The 18,680-nt window shown below is 40.6% G+C and overlaps 1 protein-coding gene across 5 annotated transcripts in view; it reads right to left on the bottom strand.

The window, feature by feature from the left end:
* The window catches only part of LOC125771234 (DNA-binding protein D-ETS-3), a 34,326-nt gene extending 18,231 nt beyond the window's left edge, over positions 1-16,095 (bottom strand). Inside the window, exons 1-4 of one of the 5 annotated variants that reach the window (XM_049441633.1) lie at positions 15,994-16,095; positions 13,688-14,221; positions 13,253-13,303; positions 1,863-1,910 (exon numbers count right to left, since the gene is read on the bottom strand). In XM_049441633.1, coding sequence (XP_049297590.1) covers positions 1,863-1,910; positions 13,253-13,303; positions 13,688-13,769 — 181 coding nt within the window. In that variant the 5' untranslated portion in view covers positions 13,770-14,221; positions 15,994-16,095. Of the gene's footprint in view, positions 1-1,862; positions 1,911-13,252; positions 13,304-13,687 lie in introns of all 5 variants that reach the window. The other 4 variants (XM_049441631.1, XM_049441632.1, XM_049441630.1 and 1 more) reach the window with 4 other exon arrangements.
* Between the last annotated feature and the right edge of the window lie 2,585 nt (positions 16,096-18,680).

Here is an 18,680-nt window from a genome sequence, read left to right as displayed (position 1 = left end):
TCCCACACCCGCGAAAAGCCGCAGTAATGCAGCAGTTAACGCACCCATTAGAAGTTGAATTTGGGGGAAAATGGTACGGTGGTAATATGCGCAAAGGGAACCATTTGCTGGTGCAGCGATTTGATGATTAGAGAATTGATTGATGCGTGTGCTTTCCGTGTGGCAGGTGGCAGGGTAAGTGGGTGGAAGGGAATGAAAATTCCATCATGACGCACGGTGCAGTATTTTGGGAAACATTGTATGTTTTGCGCACGATGCAGTAGAATTGGTCTAGTTACGCAGGGTTTGTGTTCTTCGGCGGTTAAGAGAGTAGGAAATAGCAAAAACCTTTTATTGATTTTATATTTGTATTTGAAATCAATTGTATGATTGCAAAAGCATATGTCTGTACTAATACTTTGACAGCCTGTAGCTGTACTAAAATACTGACAAACCCTTTAAGAATCTTAATTATTAAAATTACAATTTTTCTGTACTTATTGTATTTACTTTCTTCACCTTTATTAACATTTTAATTTACATCGGTTTTGTTTATTATGGAAATAGAACGTTCTGTACGAATAAAATAAAACATTTTCTTCTTAACATTGTGTGTACTAAAACAGTGACAGATGTCCAAAGCTTTTAGTATTTTGATGAGTATAATTAGTATCTTTTTAAAGTTTTTTTTGCTTTTAAAAGCTTTATTATCTAATTATGATCATCAACTCATGAGAAATTTGTTTTCGTCTTTTTCTTACTTCAATAGATACAGTGATTTTCGTATAAATTTTCCACTCAGTTGTCCACCACTTCAGGCTAAGTTTTTCCTAATCTTTTGCTAGTAGTGCTATCAACTCGCCAGTTAGACATGGCATAAATTACTTCCCATTCCCGTCCCCATAAGTCTCGAACATTCTCGCACAAATAAGGAATACTAATTTCATTCAGTGGCGTTGAAAGGGACCGAAAAACACGCCGTTCCTGTCGGACAAATTGATGACTTTTCGTTTTAATGTCAAATAATTTGCTGCTTTCCCCTTCGAACAGTCTTCCCATATGTTTGGTCCGCTTTCTTGCGCTGTTAGTCCATGTTTCTTTAGTTCATGTTGATTAGTACGGGGCAGGTAAGAATATTGTAGTACCGAATGCTTCCAAAAAATCCTTCACCAAATGGCAGGAAATCGGTTCATAAGGTGCTCGTGTTCCGTTTGGATTAGCAAACACTTCGCACTTTGGTAGTTGGTAGTTTGAGAGGTAAAACAGAACTAAACAAAACATGAGCTAAATGAATATTCCAACCCACGTGAAGTGTGGGGCTTAGCAGGGGGGAAAAGAATTTCCACAGCGATGCTTTCGGATAGTCACGGCGCGAGGTGAAAAATGGAACCAAAAGCGCCGGGCACCATCCGGCTTGTGGTAATGTGTTTCTAACCCATAAAGGAAGTAGTAATTAATCAACAACAATGTTCGTTTCTTCGGCATTTCCGCACTAGTTTCCGTACGGTGGTGTACCACCTTCTGGTCTGTTGCTTTTTCCTGTCGGGATTTTTCATCAAACAGGGAGTTCACGCGAAATTAAGGCAAGCGAGAAAGTGTGGCAAAAGGTAAAGAAAAAGCAAGTCTTAATCGTCCAGAATGTGCGCGTGCAATGTGCACAAAAACCAGCCAGCCAAGAAAGGTCATAGGTTTGCAAAACTATCGATTTTTCTTCCCCTTTGGTTGCATATCGTTTTTACATTCGATTAGTTTGTTGTGGTGTGAGAAACTGAGGCTATTAAACTGTAGTTAGAGACGTACATGAGTAGCTTTTGTGAGGAAAAATTTAAACTTTAGGATGTATGTTATAAAATTTCGTATAAAATCAAATCAACAAAACTTACCAGAACTCGCTAACCGACTGCTAGTGGGACCGAACATCTGATATGGATCTGTAATGAGAAATAAAAAAAGAGATTTTAATTTAAAATAACACATTATTTAAAACACAGCAATAGAGTACAGCATTCATGCCACACACTATTGTGCATTAAATCAATAATTTACCTGCAGCGCAGATAACGACATTAATCTGCACCACAATGCAAATCTCGAATCGAAAAGCATAATTAAAATGGTGTGATTTTTGCTGCTGAATGAATGAATGAATGTTGCCGTGTTTTTTTTTTGCCACTCGAGCTAGCACTTTTTTGTTCGTTTATTTGTTTGCTCGAGCATCAATTTGGTTTGTGGTGGCATACACACACGTCACACCCGTTAGCAGCCTCACCTATCCCACGGATCCAAGTGCCAGAGCGCCATTTTGCCATGTATCTGCATTGTGCTAAAAATGATTAAAATGGCCACCGGGTCCCCATTTGCCATCCTGGCCACCATTGCTCCAGGTCGTAGAATATAATGGGACGGGAGAAATTAAATATCCTGCCCACGTTTCCTATTGCGTCGTAATGTCCACACCTCATTGTCAAGCCGCGTTTTTTCTCTTACTTTCCTTTTTGTGTTATGCACTATGAAGCGTTTTTTAATTGCAAAATATCAGCACGATTGGACGCGAACGAAATGTAAATAATAATGGTTAAATAGTAACAACAGCAGCAAGAAAATCGTCAAATGTATGGAAATGATGGAAGCAACAAAAAAAAAAACACTGGAGTGAATACAGCGATGAAGCAATTTTCTATAGAGCATCAACTGACAATGGGAAACCTTATTGCAAGGAGAGAAAAAAGAAATCCCATAAACAGGTTTACCGATGTAGAGTAGAGAGACACATTCCCAACACTTGGAACTTGGAAATTGGAACAAAAATAATATATAAAAACAGTGCAACAAAAAGCAGCATTGAGCAAAAGCAAAACACATCCAACAAGATGTGAAAAATAAAGAAACAAATACACACTGCACACAAAACTATGTAGATCGTTGCACTCGCCACGTTGAAGAACAATAGCACAAAACCTATAGCGAAAATAAAAAAGTATGGTGGACAACAGTTTGCATGAATTGTATATAATATTATAGCAGCATAATGGAGGTGCACATTTTAACATTCAGGCGACAGTTTTCCAAATGGATCCATCGTTTGTGGCCAGTAAGTTCGGAAGGGCAAAGGGAGAAATGAACTGGAAAAAGGACCGTGTACGGTGCAGCTGAAATGATACGGTAAAGGATGAGGAATAGAAGTGGAACTGTGCAGATGAAAATGATGAAACTTAATGCTGGCCATCGAACACAACCAACAGTCCAGCTGACAATGTGTGTGAGAGCTGTGGTACCGTTTTTGAGCACGGTCCATATGGTTGTTATTCGTGCGAATAAGACATGGACACTAGCGGCACACATCTACTGAGTACGAAAGGGATGAGAGTGAAGCAACAATAGAATATGAAACCACTAGTGGGAATGTAGAAGCTTCAAGCAACTTCAGAAATATGCTTCAACGCAGCCGTTTTCAGAGCGCATATTACAAAAAAGTGTCCCAAAGCGTATCATTTTTTGTTTAAATCCCCAATACAACACATAGAAAAGCACACAAGCAAATGTACACCAGCTTCATCATGTGTACGAGCATTATTGTAATTCATTTCTCAACTTCTTCCCATTGTGCAAATGCATCCGTGATTTGCATGGTGATTATTATAATTTCTCTACGAGTGCAAGTAATCGAAACAGTACACCCCGGGGGGCCTCGGTGAGCATAAGAGCGCCATCTAGTGTAGAATTTCTCGTTTTTGCAAAACCGGGCAGTTGCAGATGAAGAGGGTGTAATTTTTTCTACAATTATTATCAACCACTTCTACAGCTACACACTTGAAACATTTGTCCCATGCATTTTTTTGGGTGGTACAAAACATGTAATATGTTTTGTACATAATTCCCGCTTTAAACCATACACGTGCATGAGTTGTATTCAAAAAAAAAGAAAGAAACACAGATATGTCCACGTGGCTATAGAATGGAGCGTATCTGTACATGGGTTTGCGTGAAAATGTACTTAACAACACACCGGACAGAACAATGGCAAATGTTTTATAACAATTTCAATGCATTTTTATATCCATTGTTTTGTTTTTGCCAGCTTTTCAACCCTGAAAGGGGAAAACTAAATTTTACAAACGGAATACAGAACAGAAGGGTGACAAAAGAAAAGGGGCAAAAATGGTTGTATTTTGTAGTTCATTTAAATATTTTTAAAATCGAAACAATGATTTTTAATTGACACATTTGATACGCTAATGAAATAGGACACAGCGTTTTAGTACATCATGTACTAAACTTCTAGAACTCCTCTTAGTGAGCTCTTTGCGTTGAGTTTTTATCCTCCTAATACTTTATTTAGAATCAAAACCTTAACCTTCATCACCCTTGCTCTTGGGTATTGCTGTGGACAAACAAAATCGGAAGCAAACATCAATATATTCCCGACGACTAACTGGACACTGGGGAAATAAAAATGCGCTCTACTAAAGACACCGAAACCAATCCACCCGAGAGAGAGAGAGAGAGAGAGAGAGAGAGAGAGAGAGAGAGAGAGAGAGTTTTTGCGGATATACCGGAGGGGGTGGTCATCTTAAGAAATGTAAACCTAACACAAATGACATTTCGAACCCAAGCATTACCTTTATTAGATCGGGACACTGTCAACAATCGTTTCGGTTCTTCGGTTTTTGCGCAACTACTGACCGTTCGCAAAACGTTATTTGTCTATCGAATCAATCGAATTTTCCCCTTCGATAAATTGTTTCAGTAGATGCTCTCTTATCGTTCCATCTTTCGAAGTCTTAACTTTAACGTCCGATCAATCCATTTCGTTCGGTACATTTTAAAGAGTGAGCATTGTAGCATTACTTTCATGCCTTTCGTATATGACTTCCCTCACAAAACGGGGGTTTTGATGAAGAAGCAATAAGAGAACAGGTCAAGAATGTTTCACATTACAATGGTTTACCATCACCTTTCTAACCCCCTTTGCAAGTGCGTGATTATTATTCCCTTTTGGCTAAATCCGGCCAAGTCACGCCAGTTTCCGTCCGTAAGGGTTGTAGGCCAAACGATCAGACGCCATGTTCCGTGCAAGAACTCGTCTCACCCTACCGGACTTGAGTTAAATGAGTGGAACATTCTTCTTCTCACCTGACCAACTCACGCTGTGTGTGTGTGTGTTTGTATCCGTTTTATTCCGTGGGTTTCCTTATTTCCTTGTGATTTCCGTCCAACTTTCCGGCGTGTTACTCGATTGCTTAGTTCCCCCTTTACACGGGGTCAATCGTTTATTGTAACCGCGGTTTCGAGTCAAGCTTTTCCGACCCGGTCCGGAGGTCTTGAAGAAAACAATTGTACAACCCTTTGCTGTGCCCCCTTCCCTCTGTCCTGTCCCTGGGAAGGGGTTTTTTTGCTTTTGCGTACTCCAGTTATTATTAAATATTTTCTCAACTTTTCTTCCTTCTTCCTTCCGTAAGTCGTTAGGGCCCATTTGCAACAGGGGCGTTAGAAAGGTGCCTCCTTACTACTTGTAGTACGATCACGTTCATGACGGTGGTGTGTGTGTGTGTGTGCGTGTGTGTGTGTGTACTTTAATATGAATTGTTATTTTCCTGGGACATGGTTTTCCGGAGGTCACACACAGGAAACCCCGTACCGAAAGCAGCAAAAAGGGGAACAGCCAAGTGACGCTCGAACAGTTCCTTCCGAAAGCAACGAGGACCTTTCTACTGGGTGCACTTAGCTATTTTCATCTCTCTCACTCTCTTTCTCTCTTTTCACCTATCTTGAAAAGCGTCCTGTTTCCACATGCCTTCAAACACGTTGCTGTTTGGTAGAACGTTCATTCGATTCGAAGTTCCTTGGGAGTACAAAAATTGAGGAGAGATTTTTTTTTGTTTAGGGAAAAAACTACCAAAAGCGCAAACGTGGTAAACGTTATCGAAAAAGCCTGTACCGAAACAGTAATATAGACATTTCCACAATCGTAAAATTAAATTACACCTTCTTCCGTCCGGCATCAGTATGAGCCTTGTGAGCACTTGGGCACTTGTCGTGTTTGTCGACTCGACGTGTGTTTGATAACGAAACGCTTTCTCACACGGATATTTCCTCCCCAGGAACCGAAGCAAAACATTCATTTGACCTCGAATTGTGGCCACTTTTCCACTTTTCCAACCGTGGGCTGCATCTATAAAAGTGCATAATTTTATAATTAATCTCTTAGCCAACGCGTTTGTCTTTGCTTTCGCCGTAGCGTGGCAAACGGAGACAGCCTTAAGGGCACATAATTTCCAACTTCAGCACAGTGCAAACACGACTTCTCGCACCGGCCAAGCCAATGAACTCTTTCCGGAGATGGATGAAGGAAAAAAAAATTAAAAACCCCACCCGATTCCAACCCGAACCCCCAGGTTTGTGAGTGGCAAAGGACATAATTATTTAATCATATTTAATGAGTTAACAGTATTCCGGGTTCCTTTTCAGGCTCTTTTTTTTGCACGCTTACGTGCAGTGTCGCATAATTTGCATATTTTAGCAACGCATCGCCATGGGCTGTGTGTTAATACCGAAAAACCCCGATGTACGTATGCATGCAAGTGTGACGTTGTTGGTGGTGGTTTATGTACCTTACAGTTTTCGGAAGGAACTGAAGCAGTAGGTGCCATAAAATGATTCTCCAGTGTTTCCGTTCCTTCGTGTTTTACTCTCGAACTCCGGTCGGTGTGACAATTGTCTCAGTTTAATTGCCAAAAAGGGAGCAAGAAACGAGGGGGAAAGTTTTATGATGCTTATTATAAATTGGTAAAACTGCATGCAAACGGAGTAGAACCGAATAATCAAAATGCAAGCTTATTAGGAGATTTTAAATTGAATGTTAAGTATGTTTATAATTTTTTTTCTGGATTTTTCATGACTTTTTAAAGGGCAAAGAACAACCTAAATTGCAAGCTTTAAAAGATTTAAAGATTTAAAATGAGAAAACTAACATTCTAATCGTGTACTAAAAAAGTTTATTACTCTAATTTCATTATTCAGTTCAGTACTAATTGTGAAAGAAAACCGTTTTATTTGTACTATTGAGTTTTTATGTTGTGCTGTAACATTTAGCTTACAACAAACGATTTTTACTCTTTTCATTTTAATTTTCCATTTTTATATAAAATATCATTTATTTTTTATTTATTTATTTTACATGATCACGGCTTTAGCCGTATTGTCAGCCGCAGCGGACTGAAGTAAAAAGTATCATTTAAGTTAAATTATATTTCCCAATTTTGTTTAAATTCAACCATTTATAATTTGTTGCATTTGTTTTGAATTTTTTTCTACAAATGACAAATATTTCAATTCAACCCTTTCCATTTGCATTAACCATGCAAAATTTTTTCTTCCTTTTATGATCCATATGATGAACGAGCCGTATCGAAATCGTTTATTTGTGGCGGATAGAAAAATTAGACACAATTTTGTACGCTCGTACGCACGGTTCTACGCAGTCTACATTTGCGAATGTTTATTATATACATTTTTTTTTCTCTCAACTTAAAGTTGAGCCAATCTCATTCAAAAAACCCATTCCTGAGTATCGCTCGATAAATTCTAATTCCACTCGCATGCGGCTTGCGTAACGATCGTCTATTGTTTTGAATTATGCTCGTCCAACGTGCCAGTTGAGTGGCTGCAGTTTTCAGGAGATTTTAAGGTTCTTTTTAGTTTGTTGTAAAGTTGCACAATTCAGAGGAAAAGCAACAAAAAAAAAAATGCTCACCAATCATCGATACATTTGTTACCACGTGGAGAAGAGCATCACTCGACGGAAGTGTTTGTGTGTTTGGAGTGGTTTTTAGTCGGTAGCGAGTTTTCCACTTTTTTTTTTGGCTGCTGCTGCAGCTGAAGAAAATGATTTGAGCCAACAAAAAAAGCACCAAGTGATATTGAGGTGAATAAGGGAGAATTGTGGCCGAAGTGGCTCATGAAACGTAACGCCGAATAATATATATATTCAATTAAGGGTTGCAGTTGAACGGGACCATTTGAATGAGAATTTTTGGGTGGCATTTTTGTGCGGAAACAACTTTGTGTGAGTGTGATTCGTGGGTTTGCAACAGTAAGGCATGAAGGATCATCGAGAACACGAGAAGAAAAAAAATGTTTTAGAAGAATTTTCATATTTTTCAAATACCTTTTTGTCAATGGATACAATCGAGTGGGCGGCTGTTTATGACATGCTTGAAAGAGTGCCTTCCATTGTGTCATGGAAATGAATGTAGGGAAATTTTGTTTGCAAATATTGTGACATAAGCTGGAGTGGTTTTCTGGCGCTTAGGAATGGCTAAGGAATACTTTCTGTGAATGTGAAATAATTTAAACAGAAGTGAGTAGGTAGCAACACATTAAGTAAATGTAAATATATTTACTTTATATATAAAGTTATTTTTTAAAAGGATTCTTAACGACTTGGGAAAAAGCAAGGTGAAGCTTCTCTTTTTAGTAATGTTGTAAATCTAGCAACAATTGTAAATAGTCCTTCCTTACAAAATTTTGCACAGAAAAGGTAGAAGAGCTAAAATCCTTTTAACAGTATCAGTATCCTATGTAAATTATCCATCCAATTGTCACTGATTGGAAAGTAAACTTACATCCCATTTTCAGCCCTTTAATATCCATTTGTCCTTATTTGATAAATGGCTATTGGATTTTAAAGTTTTTTTTTTTTGTAAAATACGGCAGTTTTGCACGAAAAAGTAACAAAATAAGTTTTATTTAATCTTCTAATTAGCAACTCCCGATACGCAGGGCCCGGACCACGTCCTTTAGCCAGGGGGGAAGAAAAAAGATCCGGAAAAAGAATAACTAAGGGTGAGTCAATCACTGAGCTGGTATGTTTACGTATTTATCCCGAGCTCGTCAAAGGTAGGATTTTTTTACGTCTGCCCAACATCGATATATCCAATAAATACCATTCTTTGTCAGATTCTTTTTTTTTGCGACATCAATACCATTCAACAACGGTACCGGAAGTTGCTTTTCCTTGTTCATGTGTGCAAAAATGAAAAAAGAAAAAAAACAAACTCAAACGACCCTTTACGGGAAGGATACACTTAATCTCTGTAGCAGCTTAACCGAGAAGAAAGGCACATCACCGGCACAATAAAAGATCAACCAAAGGTGTGGAAAAAAATGGGAACAAAGAATTGCAAAATAAAGCAACATAAACATGTGGCATGTTTGCAATGATTTGTGCACGATTTACATTCTTGGCAGTACCGCCACACACACACACATGTCTGACCATTGAATGGGATCAAACCCGACGGAAGCATAACCTAACGAACCTAACATTATGGCGCTTAGTGTCGTTTGATGTTTCGTTTATTGGGACCGTGTTAGGTGATAAGAAATGATGAACTTTTTTTTGTGCTTGGGGTTTGAACAAATTTTGCAATCCTTTTTTTTACAAATTTTGAATTTATTTAAAAACAAAATTTTGAAGAATTGGAGAGAAATTACTTCCCTCTTTTGGATGCGTTAGTTTGAAGCTATAACCAAGCGATTCTCTTAAAGCAACTCCACTCCTAATTTACTTCCAGCGAGAAGCAAAAACAGGATCTGGTTCTGTTTATGGTTTACCCGGCAACACACGACACCGTCTATCGATTTTCCATCACACACCGATAAGATTTCTGGTTGCAAATTCTAACGGCTAGACAAATGGCAAACTTTTGCGGGGGACCTCTTTCCAGCAAACGGAAGCGAAGTGTGTAAACAGAGCCACCGATAATGAAGTAGAAAAGTTCGCAAACAATCCATCGACATCAACCGTAATTAAAACGCCGAACACCAGAAATTTGGACGTGGTGGCCACCGTGACGGTACGGGAACGCATTTACACGTTGACCACCATTCACACGGAGGTCAAATGATTCGTTTGATGGGTTGTTTGCTTCGGTCGGTCAAAGTCGGTTGCAGCGATATGCAGGAGATGGGAAAATGATCGTCAAACAGCTTTGCAGTGGATGGAATGGACGAAGTCGATTAAGGCCCGATAAAACGGTGGGAATGGTGATGAGTAAACGAATGTTGTGTAGGTTTACAAGGTTGTTTTGCGAAATGGGAGACGATTAACGTGAAGGTTGTCTCAAGAACGTCTGAAGAAGTGATATGGTAGATAGTAAAGTTGAACAGAGTCAATGTCAAGCGGTTCATAATGATGAACGATGGTAGGGAGTGGATGAAAGAGAAAGTTAAATGTAAAAGTAATTTCTTTGGTTAAATGCACTATTTACTTCACGTTAGAAGTACGAAGCGTTTTAAGCGTTTTTTTATTAGTGATGTGAAAAATCTCACAAATGTTCGCTTGTCTCTGGAGGCCGTTTCTCTTCCTGAATTTCTCACACGAAAGATGTAAATTAAGGAAGTGTTGTAATGAGCTCTATCAGGTCATTTTAATTCTCTGTCAGTTTATTTTTATCTTACCTAGCTCATTTCTGTTGATCTTGTTCTAAAACTGATCAAGAGATGGTATATTTGATGAACTAAAAATACAATTAATTTCCAACTGGTTCTCACTTTACGAACAACTTCTAAGAGCTTGGATTACGTTTTAATGTGAATTTGAGGTTAGTGAATTAAATAAGGTAGAATTGTTTATCTTCAAAAATTAATGAAGTGGAACCAAATCAGTTTAAACAGTTCTAGTGTTTAATTATGAACTTAGTCAAAGTTTATAAATAAAAATGATACATTAAAATTGTTTATATCTCGCCAATTCAAACTATTATGAATATCATCAGACCCTGCCATACGGCCCTGCTTCAAACCACTATTAGCTCTATGGCAAGAATTATGAATGTTTTTCTTGTTATCCATCAAGATTGAATGCCAGTTGACATGTCCACCAAAAATCATTTTACCCATCATCTCCCTATACAACTCAGCTCAATCATGCACCAATCATACGAAATCACACGAGCGGAAGAAAAACATTTCTTCACGCAATTTCAAATCCTGTCACCCCAAACCGAACCTTCCGTGTGTAACGTTCCGCTAACAAACGGTGCTTCGGTCTTTGGTCATGCTGCCTGCCAAAAGAACATCGGATACACGGAAAGTGTATCGCCCCCAGGGCGATAAATCGACCGATTGTACGGTTTAGAATCGAGCGCCGTTCGCGCTTTTATTGTTTACAATCAGTGCGAATCATCAAAAACCACTTTTTGATCTAAGCTCAAATTGAATTTTCCAACCAAAAACCCCGTTTGGTTGTCGCGCATGGAACTCACAAGACGGCTTCACAGCCTGGCGTACGGTGTGAAGGTAGCCTTAGGCCACCAGAGCACACCAAAAACCAACCAAAAACCCACTCGCACACACACACGTACATCAAAAAGCCAAATGGATTCTTGCACCCTTAAACAGCCCCGGGGATGAAACACGAAGTTTTCTCGATTCTATGTGTGCTCTTGGTTATTTTTTTCCTTGTTTGGTTGCTCTCGTAGATGAGATGTCTCTGCAAGCCCCAGCACGAATGGTTCGTTTGCGCGAAAGTTTAATTTTAATGTTGTGTCAGGGAAACAGCGCCGCGGGGTGTAATTTGTAACACCATCTCGCATCCCATCGCAGGGCAACGTGTTGGCACGGCGCAGAGAGTGTTGTTTGCCGCCCTCCGGGGTACCATGGACGCACCGGAATGTCGTTTGAAGCTGCCAAACGAAGCGTGACCGAAAATTGGAAAGGGATGAAAAGTTACCCAAGCGCAAGAGCTTAGTTGCCACAATCCTGTGGATGCTGTTTTGGGGTAGTGGAAAATGTGTTGATTCGGGCGGGTCCGATCGGTTGTTTGGAAAGGAGGAAAATTTTGCCAGTGTTTTATCACTAATTGTTAATGAGAGAGGGTTTTCAAAACCTGAGGGTGTTTCGATAAATAATTCGCTAGAAGGTGCTACATACGTTTAAGAACAAAAGAGATACTTAGAACATATTAAGAAAAGTATATAAATAAAAAAAATACAGGAAATATAATTATAACTCAAATAAATCAAAAAAGGAAAAATATTTACTAAAAAAAATATGAAATTACGTTGCGAAAGTTACATAAAATACAATTTAAGAAATGAAAAGTTGAGTCACAAAAATAAAATTAATTTCTATTAATTATTTGGTAAATATTATGGAAAATAAAACTAGCAACAAAATTTAAATGAACGTTTGTTAAAAATAGAAACTTTACATTTAAATATGTATTAACAAATAATAATTACAGCAATAAATATTTATTCGTAAAAGCACGAAGAAAATACATAAGTCTAAAATCATCTTTCAACAAAAGGAAACAACCTATGATAAAACTAAAACAAGAAATCAATTTTAAGAAATCAAAAAGCAAATATATAAAGAAATGTTAAACTCAAAGCAAACATGTAAAAAAATGTAAAGAAAAATTAATTTTGCTATGTAACAATACTAAACTGGGCAAAGCAAACGAATCCCTAACAAATGGTAGCCATTTTCCGTCTTCTTATCGTTTAACAACAAAAGCCTCAATGCGGATCCATGCGGAGGTTAAAACAGAAAAAGTTTTCTTCTCCCACGCGTGTGGAGAAAATTGTTCCCGCAGCGACACGTCGAATTATTCAACCGTGCCAAAGTGATGAAGCGAAGCTGTTTGTGAAGTGTTCGTTCACGTAGTGCGGCTGGAAATAATAATAAAAAAGATGCGCACAGCTTCTACAGCACCTTTTGGCTGTCGGATTATCGCCTCTGTACGTGCGGCATTTCTTCATTTGCTAGCTGTTTGCTTTGAACTTTGAAGCTGGCACATCGGCACTGTCGCCAACGATTGTTGGAGTTCGAGGCGCAGAGAAATCAGAGATGCGCACGAAAGCGTGACATTTGTTTTTGATATTAGTTTAGTTTTGATTGTACACATTATCTGGCGAAGCGTAACATTCGTAGATAGCCAAAGAAAAAGTACCACCGCACAAGCTGATTGTTCTACCACGCTACGGGGCATGGCTTTTTGATACCCCCCGGGCCCCGGAGGGTAGTTGTGGTTGTGGGTGTATGATCTGAGTAATCAGAGCATCTGTAGGCCGTGCGTTGCCCAGGACGAACGGGGAAAAGATAATGAAATTTTCGGTTGACTGACTTTTCTAGCTACTTAAGGGCACGCTTGAGCGTTGGAGGCGTTGATATGGTCCCCCTGGGGCCATTGTCAAAAACGGCAAATATTGGGCTTTGGTGTTATTCTGAAGAGTGTGGGATAATAATAAATTATAAAACATCGTACCTTGACTCTGGGACGAGCTGTGTGAGCCCCATGATGATTTGTACGAAGAGTCTGCAAAGGGAAAAACATATCACGTCATTAGAATAGATGTGAAACAAATAACAAATCTTCTTTGTTTCAAATATAAGTTTACATTTTCTTAAATAATCTATTTCTTTTTATATCTTACTCTTTTCCAATTTGAAAACATTTTGTTTAACTTAATTAATTAGTAGTTTGCTTCTGTTACTCTCCTTTCCTAGTTTCACATACATCATCCTCTGTTCTTTTTTTTGGTTGATAATTTTCTTGAAACTTCTTTCACGAATTGTATAAACAAAACAAAATTAAATTATGTTTCAAAATCAATATCAAACAATATTACTAAAGAGCACATCTCCAAACCGAGGACTCGCTTGTGAAAGACGTTGTATTGTCTCGTATCATTATAATTACCAGCAAATAACATTGAAAAGTTACCGAATGATCCACCGGAGGACCGATTCAGATAATCGGGCGAGCTTTTAATATCGATCATAATTTTGCAACCGTCCTCAACGCTGCCCTGCCGTGGTTTTCCAGTTTTCAGTCGAATCTTGGATGTGTGCTCCCGTCCGTCCGCACCGATGCCGACGATTGCACTCGCACCTGGAACGGGCCCGGCCGTTGTGGCTTCCCCGTGACCGATGATGCTTCCACCACACACGCCACCAGCGTAACCGGCAGCCACAGCAGCGGCCACTTTTCCTTCTTTTCTTTTGTATTACGAAATGGACTTTTTTTTTCTCTTGCGACAAGTGCTTGTTTATCACCTTTTTTAATGTTTCACACTTTCACTATTGTAACTTCTTTTTGAATTTTAGCAAATTTTTGATATTAATTTTGTTTTTCTCTATATTGTTTTCATTAGTAGCATTTTTTCACTATCACTTAAGTACATTGCTTTAACATTTAATTCACTACAATGTATACTTTAATGTTTCTGGATTTCTAGTAAGCAAACAGACGCACAACAATATTGTAGTAGTTGTTATTAGAAAAAGTTTAGTTAAACAAATCGGAAGCCATTCTTCATTGTTATTTCTCTTTTCCTTATAACTTCAAGAATTTCTAGTACTTCAGGATACAAAAAAAGATCCGACGGGATCCTACAAACTACACATAAAATTCATGTTTTATGTTCTCAACTATCGAAAGCTTCGTACAAAACATCATCATTTTAAACTTTAAACTAAAAAGAAGTTAAACAAATACATCAAGTTACATTCCACGGACGTATTCTCAGCTGTCTATCACAAAAATGCATCATGATATTTGCCTTTGTCTATTCGAAAACCCCCGCACCGGAAAACGGTTGTAAAATCTCCCAAAAACCGGTGACGCGCTTACAAACCCAGGATAAAACAATAAAATCGTTACTATTCTATTACCCCAGCGAACGGTCACTAGCGAATGCCAGAGGTCCTGGCACCGGTGACTAGAACCCCAGCAGTTCCACGTCCACTGTCTGTCTGTATGGAGTGGAACAGGAAAAGCGTAACGGAACTGGCCGGTTACCGTTACCGGACACCTTCCATTTCCTGGTCCACCACGAATGGCCCATCCGTTTGTGCCGAGCCGAGAGGGAGCCCATGGGTTCACTCCATATCAGTGATGAAAATAGCAAAAACACAAACCTTCCCCAGTAATTCTGACCACCTAGTAGAAACGTTCCCTTCACTAGAGCTAGTGGGTCTCGGCCGAGGGAGAAAGCCTGTTCGAGCCAAAAAAAAGCGTCCCTTTTGCGCAGGCTTTCCCTGGAGCTTTTATTTGTTACCAGCAAGTGTACACATACACCAAGGTGGCCAAATTCGCAACACTATCATTACTCACGGGTGAAAAAGAGACCCACGATAACGGGGCAACACTTCCGCTTCTTTTTTTTGTCGTTGTGTGTGTTATTGTTGTAGCTATTGTAGTTGCGCCACGGTAGAGCTTCTTTTTATTTAGACTCACGGGATACTTGTACTTGTCCGTCGCATCCGGATGAAAATCCGGCCAAGATCCGGTCCGGACGAGCGAAACGATAGTGGGTGTGATATGATAACACACATAGCACAGTAAAAAAACAGCGAACAAAAATGTGGAAAAGAGTTAAAATATACACACCAAAAATTTATGTGCGTCGGGTGGGAGCAGGGAAATGCAATGGTGGGAAAATTTGCATAAAACCAGTTGAACAAATGGTTTCTGGAAGAGAACTGTCAGTAGAGAGTCCTTGGAGAGATTCTGGAGCTTTGGAAAAGGTCAATTTTGAATCAATCGTACTTCACAGAGAACAATTATAAAGGTTTTAGAGCAATACAGTAAATGTCCATAATACCGATAACAAATTTTAAAGTTCACTAAACACTTGAAACACATCACTAAAATATTATTTTTCCACGTTTTCTTACGATTACTTGGGGAGATATTCAAGTCTTTATTATTTTTTAAATATCTTAAGACACCTTTGCCATCTTCACTGTTGTCCTAAACACAGATTTCTCTTTACAAAAGTTGGACCAACAATTCATCAACAAGCCGACAGTTCACAAAACCAATAACAATCACCTCCCGTTACGGATGTTGTTATAGCGCGCGTCAGTACCTTGCAGGTCCTTTATGGTCTTGAATTCCCTTTTTTGTCACTTCTTCACACATTTGAAAAAAAAACACACAATCACAAAACAGCCGTTCGTAAATTTTGCCACAGTACAGCAGTAAAAGCGAAACGCACTCACGGGAAAAAACAACACCACACACAAATGCAGCGCGCGTCCAGGCACGGTGACCAACAGAGAACCTTGCGTATGGTCGTAGCGCGTGGTGACAACTAAGTGCGTTTTCCTGCCGCTGGCAGCAGTGAACCGTTCGTCAAACCGTGCAGGCAACAGCCGCGGACAGGATAAAACCGTGGGCGAGACGATAAAACAAAAATCCTTATCCGTTGCGCCTCCCGTATTCCGGTTCCGCTTTTTCCTCTTTTTTCTCTCGCTCTTCCACTCCACCCTCCCTTCGCCACCCTTCACCCTTCTGAGTGTTTATAATCCCTCCGAATGTTCGAGCTAAAGGGTCCCCTTTCGGAAGTGCTTCGATTTCTTCCCTTTTTTCCGATGGGAAGGATGCTCCTACTACCGAGGTCGATCGCTGGTTGGCTGTTTGTATGGGAGGGAAAAACAGTGGCCGTACGCGGACGTTTGTCGATGTATTGCATGCAATCCGCGGGGCATTTTCCCTTTCGATGCGCTTTTCCGCACCGTCGTGTCTGTAACAATCGCTAGGACCAAACACACACAGGACATGAAGGTGGATGAGGGTGCGAAAATGAAATGGCAACACTGTTGTCTCACACACACCTACACATAAATACCTTCCCGCTTTCCCGCTCACATCAACCGAAAACGTCATCCATTTCCTATTTAACTTTACGTCTTGGTTCCTGCCACCGGTGCAGGATATTTTCGTTTTTCACGCTTTCCGCCAGCAGTGTGGCAGGTTTTCAATCGAAAGCGCTCAAAGCAGCCGAGTTTCGAGTGGATAATCCACCCTTGTAAACGGCCCACACACACACACTCACACACGCACAGTGTAGATGCATAGAGCGGGCGAATGAAAAGGACACCCTGCGAAAGGATCCTCTCACCGGAGGCGGAGCTATAAATTTTCCCTAGCAACCACCAATCGCAGACCACCGTTCAGGCAGCGCTTTTCATTGATAGATAAAAGGAAATGGGAAAGGGGTGTGTGTGTGGTGCAGGGAAATCGGATGGAAAACTCCCCTCCCTTGGGGTCGTGGGAGCAATGGGTAATGGCAAAAGCCGTGTCCGGAACGGACGTACCGGAGAGTTGTGTTGATGAATTGTGCGGAAAAGAGACGGATCCTGGAACCACTTCCTTTTTCCTTCCTGCTCTGTTGAGGGTTGTCTGCCACCAGGGTGGGTGGTGGAGTGGGGTTGGGGGGGGGGGGGGATATCAAGGATATTTGTCATTACACACTACGTTCGGTTTTTCGGTTGCTTTGTTGCCTGCAAAATGAAGTGTGCGGCAAAGAAAGAGCTGGAAGGGCAAGGCACTGTCTCGCTCGAACGCGTCGCCTACTAAGCGGGAGGACGATTTTCACTTTTCCCCAAAAGCCCAAGCATCAGGGCAGCATGCCGGGGGTGTTCAGGGTTGCTCGCCAGCGAAATGCGCAACAGTCAGTGTCAGAGAGACGTGTCAGGTTTTACCGAAACCGAAACTGCACACATCCTTTCGGCACGATGGATGGATGAATGAATGAAATGATTGCTACCTTCCTTTATGTATCCCGGTTAACCCTTGTCCCACACCCCCTCCGTTCCGTTCCCCATGACAAGTGGTAACTTTGTGTTTTTATAAGCTATTTTTTACTCGGCTCTCGGTTTCGGCCCTCCTTTTTCATTCCTATCGAGTCTCTCACCCGTGCGTTTGGCCGAGCGCGAAAGCGTTGGCGGACGTACGTAATATCCTTTTCGGAGGTTTTCGATTTCAAACTGAAATGCTCCGCTTTTGCGAATGCTCGCTCGCTCCGCAAAGACCGGAGACAGATAACAACCGGCAGCAGGATATGCTTCTGGTCGGCCCTCGTTTTCTGTCGGCGGGCACCGAACACCGGGTGAGGCCGTGCTGCCACTTGCAACCAGCACAGGACGTTCCGGTTTCGGTTCCGGTAAGCACTGGAATGACCTCCTGTTTCCTGTTCCTTCCGATCGAGGTCGGCCGGCGGTTGTACGGACCCCGACCCTTCTTGGGTTCCGTAGAGCCTCCGTTGTACTTAAGCGAATAAAAATAAATACGTCAAAGTCCCGTGTGCGGGCTCCGGAACTTTTACACAGCAACCTGTTACAAGGTTTTTCCGTCGCGAGGTTTAAAATAGCGCCAATAAAGGAGGGGGGCCAGCAAACCCAAAAGGCCGTCAGCAATCGCAACTAATTTAAGAAGAAGATTCTTTTTGCAATCCTTTCCGGAATCGATTGACAGTAAAACTGGCCCGGTATCTTTTTACTCCATGGTTCCAATTTACCCGTCGGTGGAAACGGGTGGAGAAAAGGACGGTCAATAAGTTAGGTGTAGTGGGGTGGAAAAAAACAGGAATCATTGAATTCCCCATAAAACGAACGCTGCGCAACTGGAAGGAGTTCCGAGTGGAAAATCGTTCACCCCGGTCAAAGCATAGTTTTGCGTCCGGGGCTATTCCGACAACATTCCGGCGGAAAACGTGGTTTTCCGTGACTTGATAGATCCTTTCCGTCGGTCGGTTTTTGGGTTGCCCTTTTTTTTTGGTGCGTGTATGCCGACGGGAAATCTGAGCTGCACAAAGTTGGGGGCGGTGAGTGTTTTGACGCCAATATGGGAATTATTGTTTTTTTTCTATTTCGAATTCTATAGGAAATTTGTTAATAAGGTTAAA

Source organism: Anopheles funestus, chromosome 3RL (assembly GCF_943734845.2).
Source record: "Anopheles funestus chromosome 3RL, idAnoFuneDA-416_04, whole genome shotgun sequence".
Lineage (NCBI taxonomy): Eukaryota > Metazoa > Arthropoda > Insecta > Diptera > Culicidae > Anopheles > Anopheles funestus.
The sequence above is the reverse complement of the archived record's forward strand: the minus strand, read 5'-3'. Positions and strand labels throughout refer to the sequence as shown.